The sequence below is a fragment of the Xiphophorus maculatus genome, chromosome 1 (assembly GCF_002775205.1).
Source record: "Xiphophorus maculatus strain JP 163 A chromosome 1, X_maculatus-5.0-male, whole genome shotgun sequence".
Taxonomy (NCBI): domain Eukaryota; kingdom Metazoa; phylum Chordata; class Actinopteri; order Cyprinodontiformes; family Poeciliidae; genus Xiphophorus; species Xiphophorus maculatus.
In genome coordinates this window covers 17,109,644-17,125,542 of record NC_036443.1, presented here as the reverse complement: position 1 = coordinate 17,125,542, position 15,899 = coordinate 17,109,644, and the positions used below count along the sequence as shown (strand labels likewise).

The window sequence follows — 15,899 nt, the reverse complement described above, 5'->3', positions numbered from 1 at the left end:
CTGCCCCGAGATCTTGATGTAGACCTCTCATTTCTCTTATTTCCAGAACCAATGACGTGTGGATTTTCAGAGAAGACAGTTCAGTGTGGTTATATAACTAAATGTTGCAACCTACTGGCACAGTAGATTTATCAGAATGATCCGTTTTAGTGAAATCTGCTAAAATAGCAACACAGCATAACAATATTATTTCTCCTGACAGTTTTCTTTTTGTCAACATGACATTTATTTCAACCTTCAATACTATTTCTGACTTACTGAGACAAAGCCACATGTTTTCACAGAGAGGAACTCAGTTAGATGCTTGCATAAAAAACCAAAGCAATATTTAGTTTGGTTTTACTTACCAGTAATACCATGCCTTTTTAATTGTATGGATTTTACTTAGGATATTAGATTAAAGAGGATTGAAGTCAAAAATCCATATCACTGGAATTTTAATTTTTATTTTATTTGAAAACACTGCACCTGTTTCCTTCCCTTGGTGTTGTTGGTATTTCAGACAAAATCCTCATAAAAATAATGTGCATTTGTCTGTGTCATATGAATACTTCTGCATTGATGTGGGGATTTTTAGAGTCTAATTTCTGAAAGAATCTCATTGGATTTGTAAAAATCACAACAGAACTACGACCTACTGAGATTTTATATAAAAGCAGTCTTTGGATTTGGATCCTTGAAGTTGGAGGCCATGATTATCAATAATAATAATTAAAAAAACAGGTGAATTGCTTAAGAGTGATATTGTCCACAGTGCAGCAAATTCTACCAACATGAACTAAAAGGCCACTCAGATGAGGAAGAAGTAATTTTTCTAAAACACAAGATGAGTTAAATTGCAAATGCTCTCAGTAGTTTGTTTTTTTAGACATGTCATGTGGTCTGATAAAACTAAAATAGTTTTGTGGGAACATTTTTTAAGGAAGCAAACGAGCAAGCTGAAAGATTGGTTTAACACTAGAAATTTAATTTGAGTTTCTGAAGTTAAAAAAAACACACACAAAAGCAGTTTATAGTAATTAAAACCGCTGCAATGTTGTGCATGTGGAATTTGGTGGAATTCTTGTGGGAGGCCGAATATGATTAAGGGTTCATGTTTTGTTGAGGGAATGTTGTGTTTGTGCTGAGGCGAAACTACCCTATAGGAAAGAGGTCACATGTTTTAGGCAATAGGGGTGACTAAAGGCTGCCTCAGCCCCCCACCATACGTTAGTCTACCCCAGTCTCTTCAGCATACCAGTGTGCCAGTCTATGTAGGAGTAAGTGTAAACTTGGCTGTTGCTGCTGTTATCACAGCCTCACAGAAAACACACAGATGCAATGACCTCAAAAGATATTTTGACTCTGTAAAGACTCATAACATCAGATTACACAATCACTTTGGATAGTAAAGGTTTTACATAACAGCAACTGTTTTTTTTCATTATGCTGTAATTTTATCAGGCCAGTGATAATTATGTATTGCAGCATATAAACATACTGGTAAACAATTTCCCAGTGTTTATGCTCCTTCTTCACCAGTGTGCTCAGAGACTGTTTCTTTCACCAGAAAAAAAAACAGTCTCATGACATACATGATCTCTGAAAGACTGGTACTAGCAACATAAAGATCTGCCATGGTTTTTTAAGAGTCATCAAGATTATTTTCCTAATATTTTTATAACTATATGTATAGCAGCTTTCTGGATCTACTGCAGCTCTCTGCTTGACTTAGCCAAACATGTGAAGCCACTTTTGCAATAATCAATTTGACTAAAGATAAACGCATCATATCAGCACCTTGTATGTGTCTGAGTACTTTGTTTATGTCTGTTTGGATAGGATATAATATGCTGTATTGGTTTGCCCATTTTGTAAGTTTTGCCCTCTCTTAGTGAGTCATGCAGCATTTTAGATTATGAAACAGATCGAACACACAGAGCTGAAGGGGGGAGGGGGGATTGTTCTATCTATTTATAGGGAAGAGCTCATATCCAAGTTTTTAATCCAGCTCTTTATGCCCACACGGAACATCGAGGCCAGCAATACACAGTGTGATGTAACAGGTCTGTGCAGTCGAATCGCTCTGGAGCATGTGGTTCTCCTGCTGCATGATTGCTAATCTATCAGTCTGGTATGAACATCTGATCTCTGCAGCGTTTCAGCTGAATGCTAAGCCACATTCATTAAGATGCTCCGTGTGTTTTAGGAATTGGATCGGTCAAAGCTGTCGTGGATTTTTGTTACGCTATTAATGTTTCACATTTAGGTTGGTCCGGGAATATAAATAAAGAGGAAATAAAAGGAGACATGTCTTTTGATTGTGTTGTACTGGTTAATTTATTTGCTTTCTGTCACAATGAAGCCCACACATTTTTCTTTATCTTGTTGCCTTTTTTGCTATAACGTCACACAAACACACAAAAAAATGACATTTATCTTCTTCAAGATATGATCAGTAAATAAGGCAACCTAAAAAAAAAGGATTCAATAATTTAAGACCATCTCCAGTGTTTATGTAATAAGTGTTCTTCTTTTGAATGAATGCATGAATAACTCAACTATATAGTCACTCATTGTTTTTTTATCCTTCATAAAGACATAAATTGAATTATTAAAAAGCATAATTAAATAAAAAAAACTATTCCAATTCATCATAATGGTCATGCATTAATTTCTGTGTTACATAAGTTCAATGCTTTTGAAAAATTCTTTATAAAAACTAATGTATTCAATAAATATATATCAATCTCACATTAAGTACACAGTTTGCTGATTAATTTGCTGATATTTGTTTAAAAGCTTTCACATCAATATTATGTATAATAAAACATTTGTCCCAAGGTATTTAGTTACTTAAAGAGTATCCTTCATTTATTAAACAGTAGTATTGCATAAATTATTTTTTTAATTCATCCGATTTGTCTCTCAAATCTATATTTTATTATAAGACTTCATATTTAGCATGGATTGCTTCTTTAAAATAGTATCCATTCATAAAACTCTTTCCACCATGTAGTTTATGATTCCCCTGGTGAGTACAATTCTGAGCCGAGCTTCTCCTTTAAGCTGACGGGATAGTCATGTGATACTGCGTAAATTTAAAAAAAAAAAAAAAAAAAGAACCCTCTTGTCAGGGAAATGCAGGGATTTGATTGGCTCAAAGCCTGTGAATGGCAAACGTTAATGATTAACATTCTTGTCACAACACTGCAGTTTCATTCAGCATCTGGTATTTCTCGCCAGTCTGTACCACATGAGGGTGCTCACGTCTCACTGTGCAGTGCACGTCCGGTCCCTCAGTCATTATGGGGCTTTTTAAATGATTTTATGAGGCACACAGTTAACAAAATAAATGCAGAGAAAGGTGACAGCTGTAAAAAGGGACATCTATCTAATCTACTGTAGAGAATACTTTCAAGGCTCACCATATTTAGCGCTATCAGTGACAACAAATAGTTTAAGAAATGGAATACATTCAGTTCAGACTAACTCATTCATCACCTGTTAGTATAACAAAATCCCACACCAGCAGGTACAGTACTTCATTTGGTGCTAGATTCAGTTTTACAGTTTCAGATAGCAGCAAGAAATCATATTGCCTACAAGTAATAAGATTTAAGTCCATTAAGGTAAAGAGCCATGCAAAAGCACCCATACAAGTTGAACCGTTTCATATTATGTCACATTTCAGTCGGAAACCGCAATTAATTTAATCTTATAAACCAACACAAAGCAGTGCATAGTTGAGAAATGGAAAGGTTTTTTTTTTGGTGTTTTTTTATATCAATATACATGTGAGAAGTGTGCCACCATTTGTCCAGCCATCCTTACTCTGACACCCATTAAGTGAATATGTCAATCTCAGTTTAATTCAGCTTTTGTATAAATGTAGTTAGTTTGTGAAGGTATCAGATATTTGTTGGAGAATATGGAATATAAATGTTATAAAACATTATCTACATAATCAAGGTGAACAATATTATAAAAAGATGTAATTGTTATATGGCCGTTCAATATTGCAATGAGGACATTGATAAATAAATATCAACTTGATTTTTTTTTTTTTTCTCTCCTTATAAAAGTTTCCACACCATTTTGTGTGAACTTTGGCATCTTACATACTAAACATATACTTACGATATGCAAGTACACTGAACCGGCTAAAGTTAGTAGTGGCAAGCAAGGTAGTCAAAGAATCTAAAATGTGCTAGGATGAACCAGTCAAAGTCCAGAGTTAAATTCAATTAAGAGTCTTATTGTCAAGACTTCAAAATCGATGTTCACAGACAATGACCATCCAATCTGAAACTCTGCAAAAGACTGGGAGCTGAAATAACAACAACAGGTTAGTCTATGAAGTTTTGACTAAAGATGTTCCTTTCATTTTGCAAAATAATAAAATAGCTCTTTCCTTCCTCTTTACAACTATGCACTGCGATTGTGTGTCTCTGACATAAAATCCCAATTAAATACTCTGAAGTTTATGGTTTCAATGTGTCAAAATGTGAAAAAAGGTTTAAGGTGTATCAATACCTCAGCAAGGCACTGGAAATAAACTCTCCTTACAAAACATAAACCAAGATGGACACTAAAAAGTACATTCAGAATGGCTGATATTTTACAACAAAATAAAGCTGCTGCTAGTTTTTACAAGTGGATGATAACATACATGCATCTCCTGATCAAACACACCTCCAGAGTTTTACATTAAAAAAAAACATATTTTGGGTTAGAAACATTTTCTTCTTGCTTAAGTCACTAAAGCTTCACCGTAGCAAATAAAGACAGACAGAAAAAGGCAAACATTTGTTCGTAGCTATATCTACGCACAGTGCTTTGTTGTCACCATAACCACTTTAGATACTAGAACACTAGCTTGACATTTTTCTTGTTGTGTGCCTTATGTCACTGTCTGCGAGTTTTCTTCTTAATCTCACACTTGACTAATCTAAAAGGAAACAATTAAATTAAAAAAACACAATTATTATCAGAAGCACAAATCTATCCGTGTATCAAGAATACAGTCAAACTAGACACAACAACTATCATGCCACGTCATTTTCGTTATGTGTTTGAATACAGCTTACACTCCCATATAATTTGATTGTCTCTAAACTAAACGTCATAGAGAGAGAGGCACCAGACTGTAATGAAGGACATTAAACTAAAGGAGTACACAAATAAAGATGTCTCTCTATATATAGATATATAAATATAAACTCTAGGATATTTCAAGAACTATGGAGTTGGTCAGTGATTGATCGATGCAAGCAAATATATAAAAACAGCAGTCCTGGAACAAGGGGCTTGTTCTGGTCCAGAATCAGCTTTATCCTCCTAGCTGGCAGGAGAAGCCAAACCTATGAAAGCTTAGCCCATAAAAGCATTCCTATCAGTCTATAAAATGCGCATAAAAGAGAGAAGGCACAGAAACACAAACCCATCCGTGGAGCGAGGTGAACAGACAGCAGCTTTTTTTTTCTTTTCTTTTAGTAGGAGGGAATCAGAGGTGCAGACTGATTGAAGCTGCAGCTCTGCAGATGTGTTGCCTGCAACTCGCAGTTCCAGTCTGTAGAGATCTACAAATGTCGGCATCTCATTTTCAGCTAGCGTTTTGGATCTTTACAACGATGCAATTGAGTTTTTCTTCTTTCTTTCTTTTTCTTTTTAAATCTTTCTACTTCTGGTCTCAGAGGTTTCTTTGCCAGTCAATACAGTCAGCACCACATTCAGCAGATCATAACCCAACAAAACGGGTTCAATAGTCATGAATCCACATCTGTAAACGAAACAGGCTGTGTTTGTGATCAAGTGCATAACTACCCTTAATACAGCAAATCAATGCTGCTTTCCATCATTTTGTTGGAGAGATCAAAAATGATGACCACTTTATGCTACAAGTGCAAGATTATTACTTAATTAACACCTCTTATTTCATCACTCCTGCCTTTTCCTGTGTAGTTTGATTTGCTATCTTTGACAGGATGAGTCCTGTCTTTTCACCAGATGGCTTGACCAAAGTGCTATTTTTTGCCACTGCTTCTTCTAGACTTTTCACTTGTTTAGCTGGTCCTTTGTCCTTGCTGGAGCTACGTGGCTGAACAGGCATTGCTTTCACAGCACTGTGAGCTTTACCCTGGGTCAACCGGGGGTCCTCTCCAATGTTGACGGTCAGGTTGGTGTAGAGCGGCTCCAACTCCTTGGAAAGCAGCTCATAAGTCAAAGAGTTGAGGCCGTCAGAGTGCCAGTTGAGTCTGGTCTTTTTCAGGAGGTCGAATCTAGAATGACACACAGCACCTCGGGTTTTTGTACTCTGTGGTTTCTGAATCTAGTTTTAACAACTTTTCCTGGCATTCAAGTTCATGTTTTCTTCAGCTAGACTTCCTTCTTTTTTTGTTTTTTTGCAATTTCATACTTCATACAGTTTCTGTTTTGACTGTTATAAAATGTAACCCTAACCCTGAAGTTTGTTTGTTGCTTTTAAAAATACGCATAATGATCCGTTTAGCATTTTCAGCAACCACACTGTTTCCTCTCAGCCCACAATTTGTGTTTTCTCGGTCCAGTCAATATTCCAAAATGTAACACTCACAAAAGCAATCATTTCATGGTTCTGAAATGATTGCTAACAAAGTTTTTACTGCAGATCTGCCACACAACTTTTTTTTTGTAAAAAATATATCATTTTAACTTGTCCTTTTCTCAAAAAAGGTCACTAAGCTTTGATGAGGAATTCAACTGAAATGATTGTGGCTACAACTATCACTTCTGTCTATGGCTCTACTATAATGTATTTCATTGGAATTTGTCAATATTAAAGAGTTTATTATTTCCATTTTTATTAAATAAACAACAGTTGCATTTATTATTACATTCTTTGAAAATAAGATCCAGTGTGTATTAACAATCTGTATATATTGTGTGCCAGTTTTATCTATTAAGTACCTGCGAGGATTTTGCTCATTGCCTTTGTCTCCTTTATGCTTGATCATCTTGTAATGGCCAATGGCCACTGGAGGGCGCACAATCTTCATACCAGACAGCCGCACTCTGGATTGGCAGCAAATAACAGGAGTCAATAGTGACAACAGATTCAGTCATAAAATTGACAGAAAAAATATTACAGCATAACTAAAGTTACGTTCAATAATAAAGGTAAATTTTTCTTCTCCTAAATATGTAAAAAATAAAGAAAACAAAAAAATATGTTTAGAAATAGTTGTATTGGTATTCCCTTTATCCCTCGCTTGCTTGCATACAACTCCAGTTATTGAAGTCGGTTAAAATATAACCGACTGGTAATATAGTAATTAAGTTTTAAATACACAAAAATTAGAGTGCTTTTATAATTAAGCTCAAAATATTGCATAATTCTTTTGGAGATGTGGATTGGGGGAGTCTGCCTTGCATTCATTGTTTGCTAAGACACACTAGCAAAAAAAAAAGAAGCAAGAGAGTGGAGAGGGGGGATGCTAAGAAAGAAACAGAACAAATAAATACTTATTGTAAACTCTAAATGACCCCAAGCAGATCTAGTCCATGCAAACATACCCACTGAGATCACGCCAAGTGACAAAGAAAAGTGGCAGCAATGGAAAGACATGAGGATGAAAAATGATGTTAGTACACACAAGTAAAAGTAAAAATATGCAGCAGTGAAATAAATGGTAAAAATGAAAATAAAATATGAACGAGTAGAGCAAAGCAAAAATGAAACGCAAAATGAGGACAGAAATGCTTATGAATTCTCTATTTTTAGCCTGAACTCACAACTCCTATGAAAACATGCTGTTTGCCTCTACAGTGAGCTTCACCTGGCAGCGATGTCATCATCCTCTCCCCCCCAACCCCAGTATTGGTTTGGGAAGCCATTCATCTTCATATACTGATCTGGGGTCACCGCAGATACACCACCGAAATACTGTGGGTACGGCAGCCTAAGAGGGTCACATACCACTGAGTCATTGCAATGCGACAATGAATTCCACAAGCTCTTTCTCTGTGCTCTTCTACCTGTATCTAAACTTGTCCATGGCCACAGACAGGTGTGTGGGAAACTGCTTGTGGCAGGTATAAGTGTTGTGGTCGTTCTCTGGCAGCAGGTCGACGTCGTGAAGGAAAATGCAGCTCCAGTCTTCATCTTTGAGAGCCTCCCGCACCCCTACGTTCAGCAGCTTGGCTCGATTAAAGGTGCCATTCCCCCACTGAAGCCAAAAACAAAATCAAAGTAAAATCTTAAAATTGAAGGAACAAATAATAATAATAATTATAAGAAGAAGAACTTTCTTTAACTACTTAATATTTATTTTTGTAAGTTGATCAGCATGTTTAGGAACTCTTGATATGTTATGCTTTGTTGTGCTATGAATATTCATGACACTAATCTTTAACTAATCTTTATAATGGGTAAGACAGACACATGTTGACTATCGTAATTCAAGAAATTACTAGTATAAAGTTACTGATCTCAGCCAAAGTCACAAAAGTCATTGAAGTATATCAAAGATGACAACGGAAAAACAAAATGTGCAGCACAGAGGCACATCTTGAGTTTTCATAACAACCTTCAAAGCTGCAGTAAATCATTTTTATAAAAAATAATTTTTTTTAACATATTTGTTAATTTGTCGCTATATATTGACAGTATAATATGAGATGGATAATCTGCCGGAAAAAAATCGAGCTCCTCTGCCTTCCCCCTGTGGTCCTGCTGCCATCTGCAGAAATACACCGCTATTGGTTAGAAATAATCAATTAGAGTCAGAAGGAGGGTCTTTGCACTGTCAATCATGCTCATGTACACACTGCACACACTCTCCTCCTTGCTACATGGTATAGCTCTTCCCCCACAGCAGAGCCTGCTGTGAATGTGCAGGCTAGTAAGCATGGCTACCAATGATGGTGGACAAACAGTTTCCTGTAATGTTAGCTTGTTTCTCTGCCATTAACACAGCTGCAGCAAGCGCCATAATTTAAGTTTGCTATTATCTTGTAGAAATCAGTTTTTAATTTGACTTGAAAGACACTTGTATTTGTTGTTTTGTCAAAAAAGTCCAAATTTGTTGTTGATTTCAATGATTTGCATTATGCATCTTTCATGCAGATTGGTTTTCCTCAAGGGGAGAGAAAATGTAAACTTTCCACAGCTACATATGTATTATCATTAAATAGCAAGACGTACAAAACCAGATGAAAACACATCACTTGACCTGTTGTACAATGTAGATGCTGTAGTGTATCTGCTGTCTTTGCAGGAAAGGGTGCAGGTGGTACAGAAGAGAACGTAGGTGGCTTATGCGATTTCGGAACGGCACCACTATTGCTGTGTGGTGGCGCGGTTCGCAGTCCGGAGGCCGGTACCGTCCACCAGGCAACACTAAAGGGTTCCTTTGTCGGATGTCCTCCAGAGACATAGGGGAGGAAAGATGGACAGACACTGGTCCAACTGGAGAACAGAAAAAAAGGGGGCGGGGAAAAATTAAGTAACATCTTTCACTATGTCACTATTTACTGTGCCTACCAGATTATATTTAACATTTCTCTCTCACCCAATAGGGGGGAAGGAATCGGGCAGTCTTTCAGCGGTTGTCCTGAAGCAGGAAGCCCAGTGCCAGAGTTCCGAGGAGGGGGCGGTGGTACCCCAAGGAGGCTGAGGTTGGTGTAAACGTCATGAGGTCGAGAATAATCAAATTCTGGTTCTGTGGTGTGCACCAGAACAGACACCAGACCTCTAAAGCCCCCAAGGGAGAAATAGAGCACAAAGGCAAACTGAAAGCCTACCAGCAAGGCTAGTGTGCACGGTGAGTCCAGAGAGCGCCCAAAGCAAGCCATCACAAAGAAGAAGACTTTGCAGAGAAGTTCCAGGTTGAGGAGGTAAATGTTATGGCGAGAGGAGAGACCGAGGGAAAGGTAAAAAGCAGCTGGTTGAAGAGGGTGGAGAGAGTGTTATGAAATGAGTGAGGAGAGACAGAAGGAGAGGAAGGGATGAAGGCAGTCCAGATTTCAAATGATGTCTTTGTGCAGGAAGCAGGCATCGATCAGGTGGAAGGGGTAGAAGTAGAGGTGAAGCTCTGCCAGCACTGCCATCACCTTCTGGCTACAGATAACACTGTGAGGAAATAAAAAAAGGCTATCAGCTAATATGGATTGGTCTATTTTGTAAATCACATGTTCAAAATTCTCAATACTCTTAATATAGCAAGAATATCTAGCTACATCTGGTACCAAAGGCAGAGAGGGATCAGGTGGATGTAAACATTAAGACATCTGTGATCACTTGGTACAAGCTGTAGCCTTGCTATTTGAAGCCTTCCCAAAAATGGCAGCCCTTTTTGTTAATGCTGTAGCGACATCCTTGTTAGTATGGAGGTTAAAAATCCATAATCACCAGCCCTGCAACAAGATATCCCTCCTTGACACTATAGACACTGGCTGTAGGGAAATTAAACCCAGAGACTGTCAGACACTTGATGCAGTTTTATCTCCAGTGGATTGCTATACTGATGATATCAGGTGTTATACTAATGAACACCTGTGGCTTACCTAATCCTTAAAAACAAAACAAACCCAGAGATCATAGTACTGCATTTTCCCCATTCCTCTTCACTTTTATTTCCTATTTTTAAGGGTACTTTTGGAATACTCATATTTCTCAAAGATTTTTAGTCAATGTCCGCAGTTCTGTCATTTCCTGTTTTTCACTATTGTATCTTTTGCTGTATTATAATTACACTAGAAAACTGATACTGGAGTTGTAAAATCTGAACTGGATGCAAAGCATCGACAAATCAGAGCGACTATGTGACGTAGTGGCCTGTAAGTGGAGCCCTGAAAAGACTGAAGGATTAGTGAAAACCTTTGACATAATGAGTACGGCTAAATCAAAAGACCTTGATTCGCAAAAATGATCATTTTTATTATTACTTTTGTTTTAATCCTGTTTTCTGTGGTGTGAATGTGCCGCTGTGGAGTCCTTTTTTGACACGTGAAAAGCGTTCGGTCTGAATGCAGCATTACATTTTAATCAGCTGTGCATTTCCCCTACTCTCTGTAATGGCTTATAATTACTCCATAAACAAGCTCAATTCAAACACAAAGTTTACTATTTTAAAACCTCTGAAGCTGCTATTTAAAGCATGTAGTGGTTTCTCTAAAACCTCAACAAGCATATTTTGAAAACAAAAAGCAAAAAAAAAAACAATTTCAGGAATTGGTGTTTTTCATCTTCTTCTACACATCCACTTCTGCTTTGGTGACTTGTTTTTTTGTAGGTGTGCTGCTGTGTCATAAGTTTAACTAAAGTATTTGTAATTACTCATCAGAATTTGTCAAATTTCTGTAGCAGGTATTTCAAAACAGCTCAAGGTTCAGTGTTGGAAATATGTCAATATATTGTCCTTTCCTGTTGTAATTCAACAAGTTAAAAGTGTCAAGTTTATTATAAAAACACTTTCTTGTTTTCATTTAGTAAACTTGTTTTCAAAGAAAAAAAATCAGACCTCAAAGAGGATCTCTTGCTAACTTTCAGGGCTTTTAGGCACCTTTCAAAAAAACAAACCAAAAAGAACAAAACTAAGAAGTGGAAAACAACCTGACAGGACCATATTAACTTCAAAGATAGCTGCCAAATAATTCTACGTCAGTACTGCTCAGTAGTCTTTACTCAGTGTTACTATGTTGGCCACACTTTACCTTATCCTGCTGAAATAGGCCCAATTTGTCCTGCAAGGTCTTTTTCTGTGTCAGGTCTATGTGACAGATGCAAACTCTTCACCTGGCAGCAAATGCTGTGAGCTCGTCCAACTGCAGAGTCTGGATCAACTATCCAGAAACTGTTCCAAGTAGCTGGCTTACTTTAGAAAGATTCAAAAACCCTCTGATGCCCTCAAGACACAAACAAGACACTGACCTAGGCCAGGTACAATTTAATGTCTGACGAAGGTACAATAAATCAGAGAATTGTCAAAAGGGTGAGTCTAAATGTGATATTTCAATAAAAGGCTTATGTTTGTGTACACTGTCAGGGAGATTAAAGCATGTATCAACAATGACTCATAAAGCTCAGAGGATAAGGAAAAGTCAGAGTACTTTTTCAGGACACCGTCAAAATATTGGGAGAAAGGAGTGGAAAATATTGCCCACAAACTGTGAACCCAGCAGTGCTGCCAATGAACAACAACCCAAATCATAAATATGAAGCTTGATACCTGCTGATTCTTTATCTTCCCAGGCAATCCATGTTGTCTCAGATGAGTGATTATTTGATTGTAGGATCTGTTTCAGCTAGCATTGTGTTGTTTGCATTTCCATTTTTATTGGAAACATTTTCACTTTAGAAGCCTCTTTAACATTGAGGGCTGATTATCAACCAGTTCAGACATAGGTAATTACAGGATTAACTGTGTTTTCAGCAATGGAGGCCAATATCGGTAACTAAAATGCTGCTTCCAGAAAGTGCAGAAGAAAGTGAAGCTTGTCTACAGCACATCAAGTGGTTGCAGTAAAGTCTTTCTGGTTGCCCTTTAAAGCATATATACAGTGAAACAATGGTTCATAAAATACTGAAGTTTGATATGCGTGCATGCATACGGAGATCTTGGTGACAGAGGATGTTTTGGGATTGACTTCACTCATCAGAAAGACAGGTAACAAAGACAACTGAGAGTAAGCAGCCGCAGTGAGTTGTCTGTGTTTTTTAATATGTAGGTTGTTCTGTCTGTGTTAATTATGAGTGAATTTTCAAATAACATGACGGTAACAGGAAGTCCGTTGTCAAAATATGCTTTCCCTAACTGTTCTCTAATTTTAAGGTCACTGACCTTCTGCACAGTGCTCCACGCAGCAATGACAATATGGTGCATTAAATTGCGCAGTGTACATTACTTTAGCTAAAGTGAAATAAATCAACAATAATATCACATTTGAAATCATTAACCACCCATCTTATTCAACACTTGCTACATAGCATCCTTTACCATTGTTTTGTTGCTGTATATTTGTTCTAATAAACACACTGACCAAAACTCCAATCACTTCTAAACAACAAAATCAAATTATTAGAAATTTTAACACGGTCTTGATTATTAGCTGATAAACACAAATGTGAGAAATTGTGAGCATCTTCAATAGCAGCATATTTTAAAATGACTCTTGTAACTAATAAAATGGTCACACTGATTGTCCAGTACCATGGACAGCTTCACCCAAGAGATTAGGTTCAAATTAGACTGGAATACTGCTGATGATCACAGTAGGCAGTAAAACTTAGGCCCACATAGTCTGTGAGATCATTTAAAGAAATTTTGAAGCCCAGTTTACAAAGGAAAACAGTATATTGTGCTTAACATAAGAACCAATTCAGCTCATAACATGGAATGTCCAGCCAGTCACGGATATTATTTAGGTAGGATTGATTAAGACAAATCTGTTTCGCTACGTTGCTTTTTCAGAAGACCATCTTCAAAATTCATTTGCTCAAAGTTGCCTTGCAACTTTTCCATATGTCTCTTTAACATTTCCGCATTTGTTATGTTACAGCCACAAATGCTGACATGTGATAGACCAACACAAAGTAGTGAATTAATGTGAAGTATAAGGCAAATCACGGACGGACGGAACGACAGACAGACAGATAGAGCGAGGGAGAGTCGTCTAATGAGAGGAGGCCTTAGAGGTTTGTTAAAGAACTTCAGAGAAGACCAAGGATTAAAGCAGATTGGACAAAAGTTTTGCTAAAGTAGGATTAGGTAATGAAACAATATCCCAAGTATTGACCATCTCACAGAGTATCATTCAAACAATCATCAAAGGCAAATGTTGCACTAATTAGAGAGATTTATAAGAGACTCAGTAATTTGGTAGAAGCCACAGATGTCATGAAGTGTATTTTTGTTCCCTTTAGGTCGTTTCAGCCCCGCTACCTGGGCATGATTACTCACAGCTGTTTTTGGTTTTCTTGATCGTGTTTCCCTGTGTATTTAAGTTCTCCTGTTATCCCCAGTTGTTGTGGAATCCTAGACGTGACTAGCCTGCGCTTACTGTGCGTTGTTGGAATGAGTTGTTTTTGTAAGGCACCAAGCACGGCAATTAAACACTATTTTACTGCTTTATTCTGCCTGTTCTGGACTCTCCTTTCTCAAAAGATGACCGCTTCTAACAGAAACCCGTAGTTAGTTGGAAGAATTTCTAGACAGGCTATATTAATCATGCGCTCTATAAATAGACCCTTTAAAGATGAATGGCGATAACAAAGTCTCATTTAATTTTGCAGGATGTACAGTAAACATATAAAAGAAGATTATCTGGTCAAAGGGGACCAAAGCTAAACAGTTTTAGTCCTTTTCTTCAGAGAGGAAAGGGAAGTTGTTCAACGTTAATTAAAGAAACCTGTTTAGATGGTGCAAAAGTCTATGCCAGAGATTTACCTTCCAGCAGAAATGACTATAAACATTTCTGCTGGAAACACCTTAATTAAAGGTGTTTTAATTAATAAGTTGTTTTAATTAAACAGCTTAGGTCGTAGCATATTCATGTGTGTATGACCCAAACAACTTCCAGATTGCTATTTGTAAATAAATGCATTTAAAATGCATGATTTCCCTCCCACCTCACAATCATGATCCATTTTAGGTTATAAATAATGCTGAACATGTTGAACTTGTGGTAATTAGTAGGAATGAATACTTTTGGAGTAAGCTACAGGTAGTGCTGCAGCTCATTTCTGTCTGTGTGAAGTCTCCTGCAAGCTAAAATAAGCTGGCTGATGACAAGCAACTACAAACGAATGCCATATTTGCTTCTTTATATAGAAAAGATTATTTTCAGCTGAAACATTTCCATGGCGTGTGTGTCCAGTTGATGGGTGCAAATTAACCTAACATATTTTTGCTCCCTGTTAGTGCAAACAATAACATGCCATATCACAGCTTGTTAAATTGGGTTTACATTGAAATAATTTTAGGATTTTTGCAAGTAAACTGGACATATAAGGCATCCAGGTGATTACTCCACTTACATCCATCGCTTGGCCTTTGTGGACATTCATATGTGCCTTACTTAAACCTGTGTAAACAAACTACGCCAGTGAGGATCATTCTCAGTCAGCAGCCCCATATTAGTTCATAATGACCCTCCCTGAAATTGCTAGTTACACCGTTCTAGGCTTCATCCATGTTCCGCAGCTCCAGCGGACTCACCAGTACATCTCTGCGACATGTCAAATCCAGCCCCCGGCTTCCTCCGACTATCCGCAGGCCGCCGCCATCAAGCACGCTGCCAGATGCCGATTTTATGTTCACAAGCGCTGCACCCTCGTCTTCCCCCTTGTCTCTCCACCGAGGCGAAATCTCCCCCTTTGCTGTTCAGAGGCCGCTGATGACGCTTTCATTTGCAAGGGCATCACCGCACATCCGTCCACTTGTCGGTGCAGGCGAGCGCCCCTCTCCTCTGCCTCAACTTAACGCGTCTGATGGAGCTCAGGCGCACCACGGTGACGCACTGAGCGCCACATTTAAATGTGAAAGGGATTTCGCGATTTCACTCTGACGCTTCAATGAGATGATTAGATAGATAGATAGATAGATAGATAGATAGATAGATAGATAGATAGATAGATAGATAGATAGATAGATAGATAGATAGATAGATAGATAGATAGATAGATAGATAGATAGATAGATAGATAGATAGATAGATAGATAGATAGATAGATAGATAGATAGATAGATAGATAGATAGATAGATAGATAGATAGATAGATTAAAATGATCTTGAGCTCACTTTTCTTCAATGATTGCCTGTTCCATAAAGACTGGATTAGTGAATCAAACATATATTACTTGTCATGTTAATAAATTGTGTCTGATGTTTGCATCCCTACAGCTCCTCCAGAGTTACCGTGGACCTCTTGGCTGCCTCTT

The 15,899-nt window shown here is 37.6% G+C and overlaps 1 protein-coding gene across 2 annotated transcripts; it reads right to left on the bottom strand.

Moving 5' to 3' along the window:
* Window positions 1-2,299: 2,299 nt before the first annotated feature.
* LOC102233843 (beta-1,4-galactosyltransferase 3-like) lies at window positions 2,300-15,429 on the bottom strand. Of its 2 annotated transcripts, none has more exons than XM_023339205.1 (7): window positions 15,177-15,429; window positions 9,531-10,090; window positions 9,192-9,427; window positions 7,996-8,186; window positions 7,797-7,919; window positions 6,928-7,032; window positions 2,300-6,260 (listed from the first exon to the last, which is right to left on the bottom strand). In XM_023339205.1, the coding sequence occupies exons 2-7, from the start codon at window positions 9,811-9,813 to the stop codon at window positions 5,912-5,914; spliced, it is 1,287 nt and encodes a 428-aa protein (XP_023194973.1). In that variant the 5' UTR covers window positions 9,814-10,090; window positions 15,177-15,429; the 3' UTR covers window positions 2,300-5,911. The 2 variants fall into 2 exon arrangements, with proteins under 2 accessions (XP_023194973.1, XP_023194980.1); XM_023339212.1 differs by having other exon boundaries at window positions 9,531-9,631.
* Window positions 15,430-15,899: the final 470 nt, after the last annotated feature.

Coding starts and splice junctions, on each gene's coding strand:
- LOC102233843 (XM_023339205.1), bottom strand. CDS start 9,813: ATGGCTTGCTTTGGGCGCTCTCTGGACTCACCGTGCACACTAGCCTTG. Junction 9,428..9,530: donor GATTCCTTCCCCCCTATTGG/GTGAGAGAGAAA, acceptor TCTGTTCTCCAG/TTGGACCAGTGTCTGTCCAT. Junction 7,033..7,796: donor GATGATGACATCGCTGCCAG/GTGAAGCTCACT, acceptor CTGCCAATCCAG/AGTGCGGCTGTCTGGTATGA.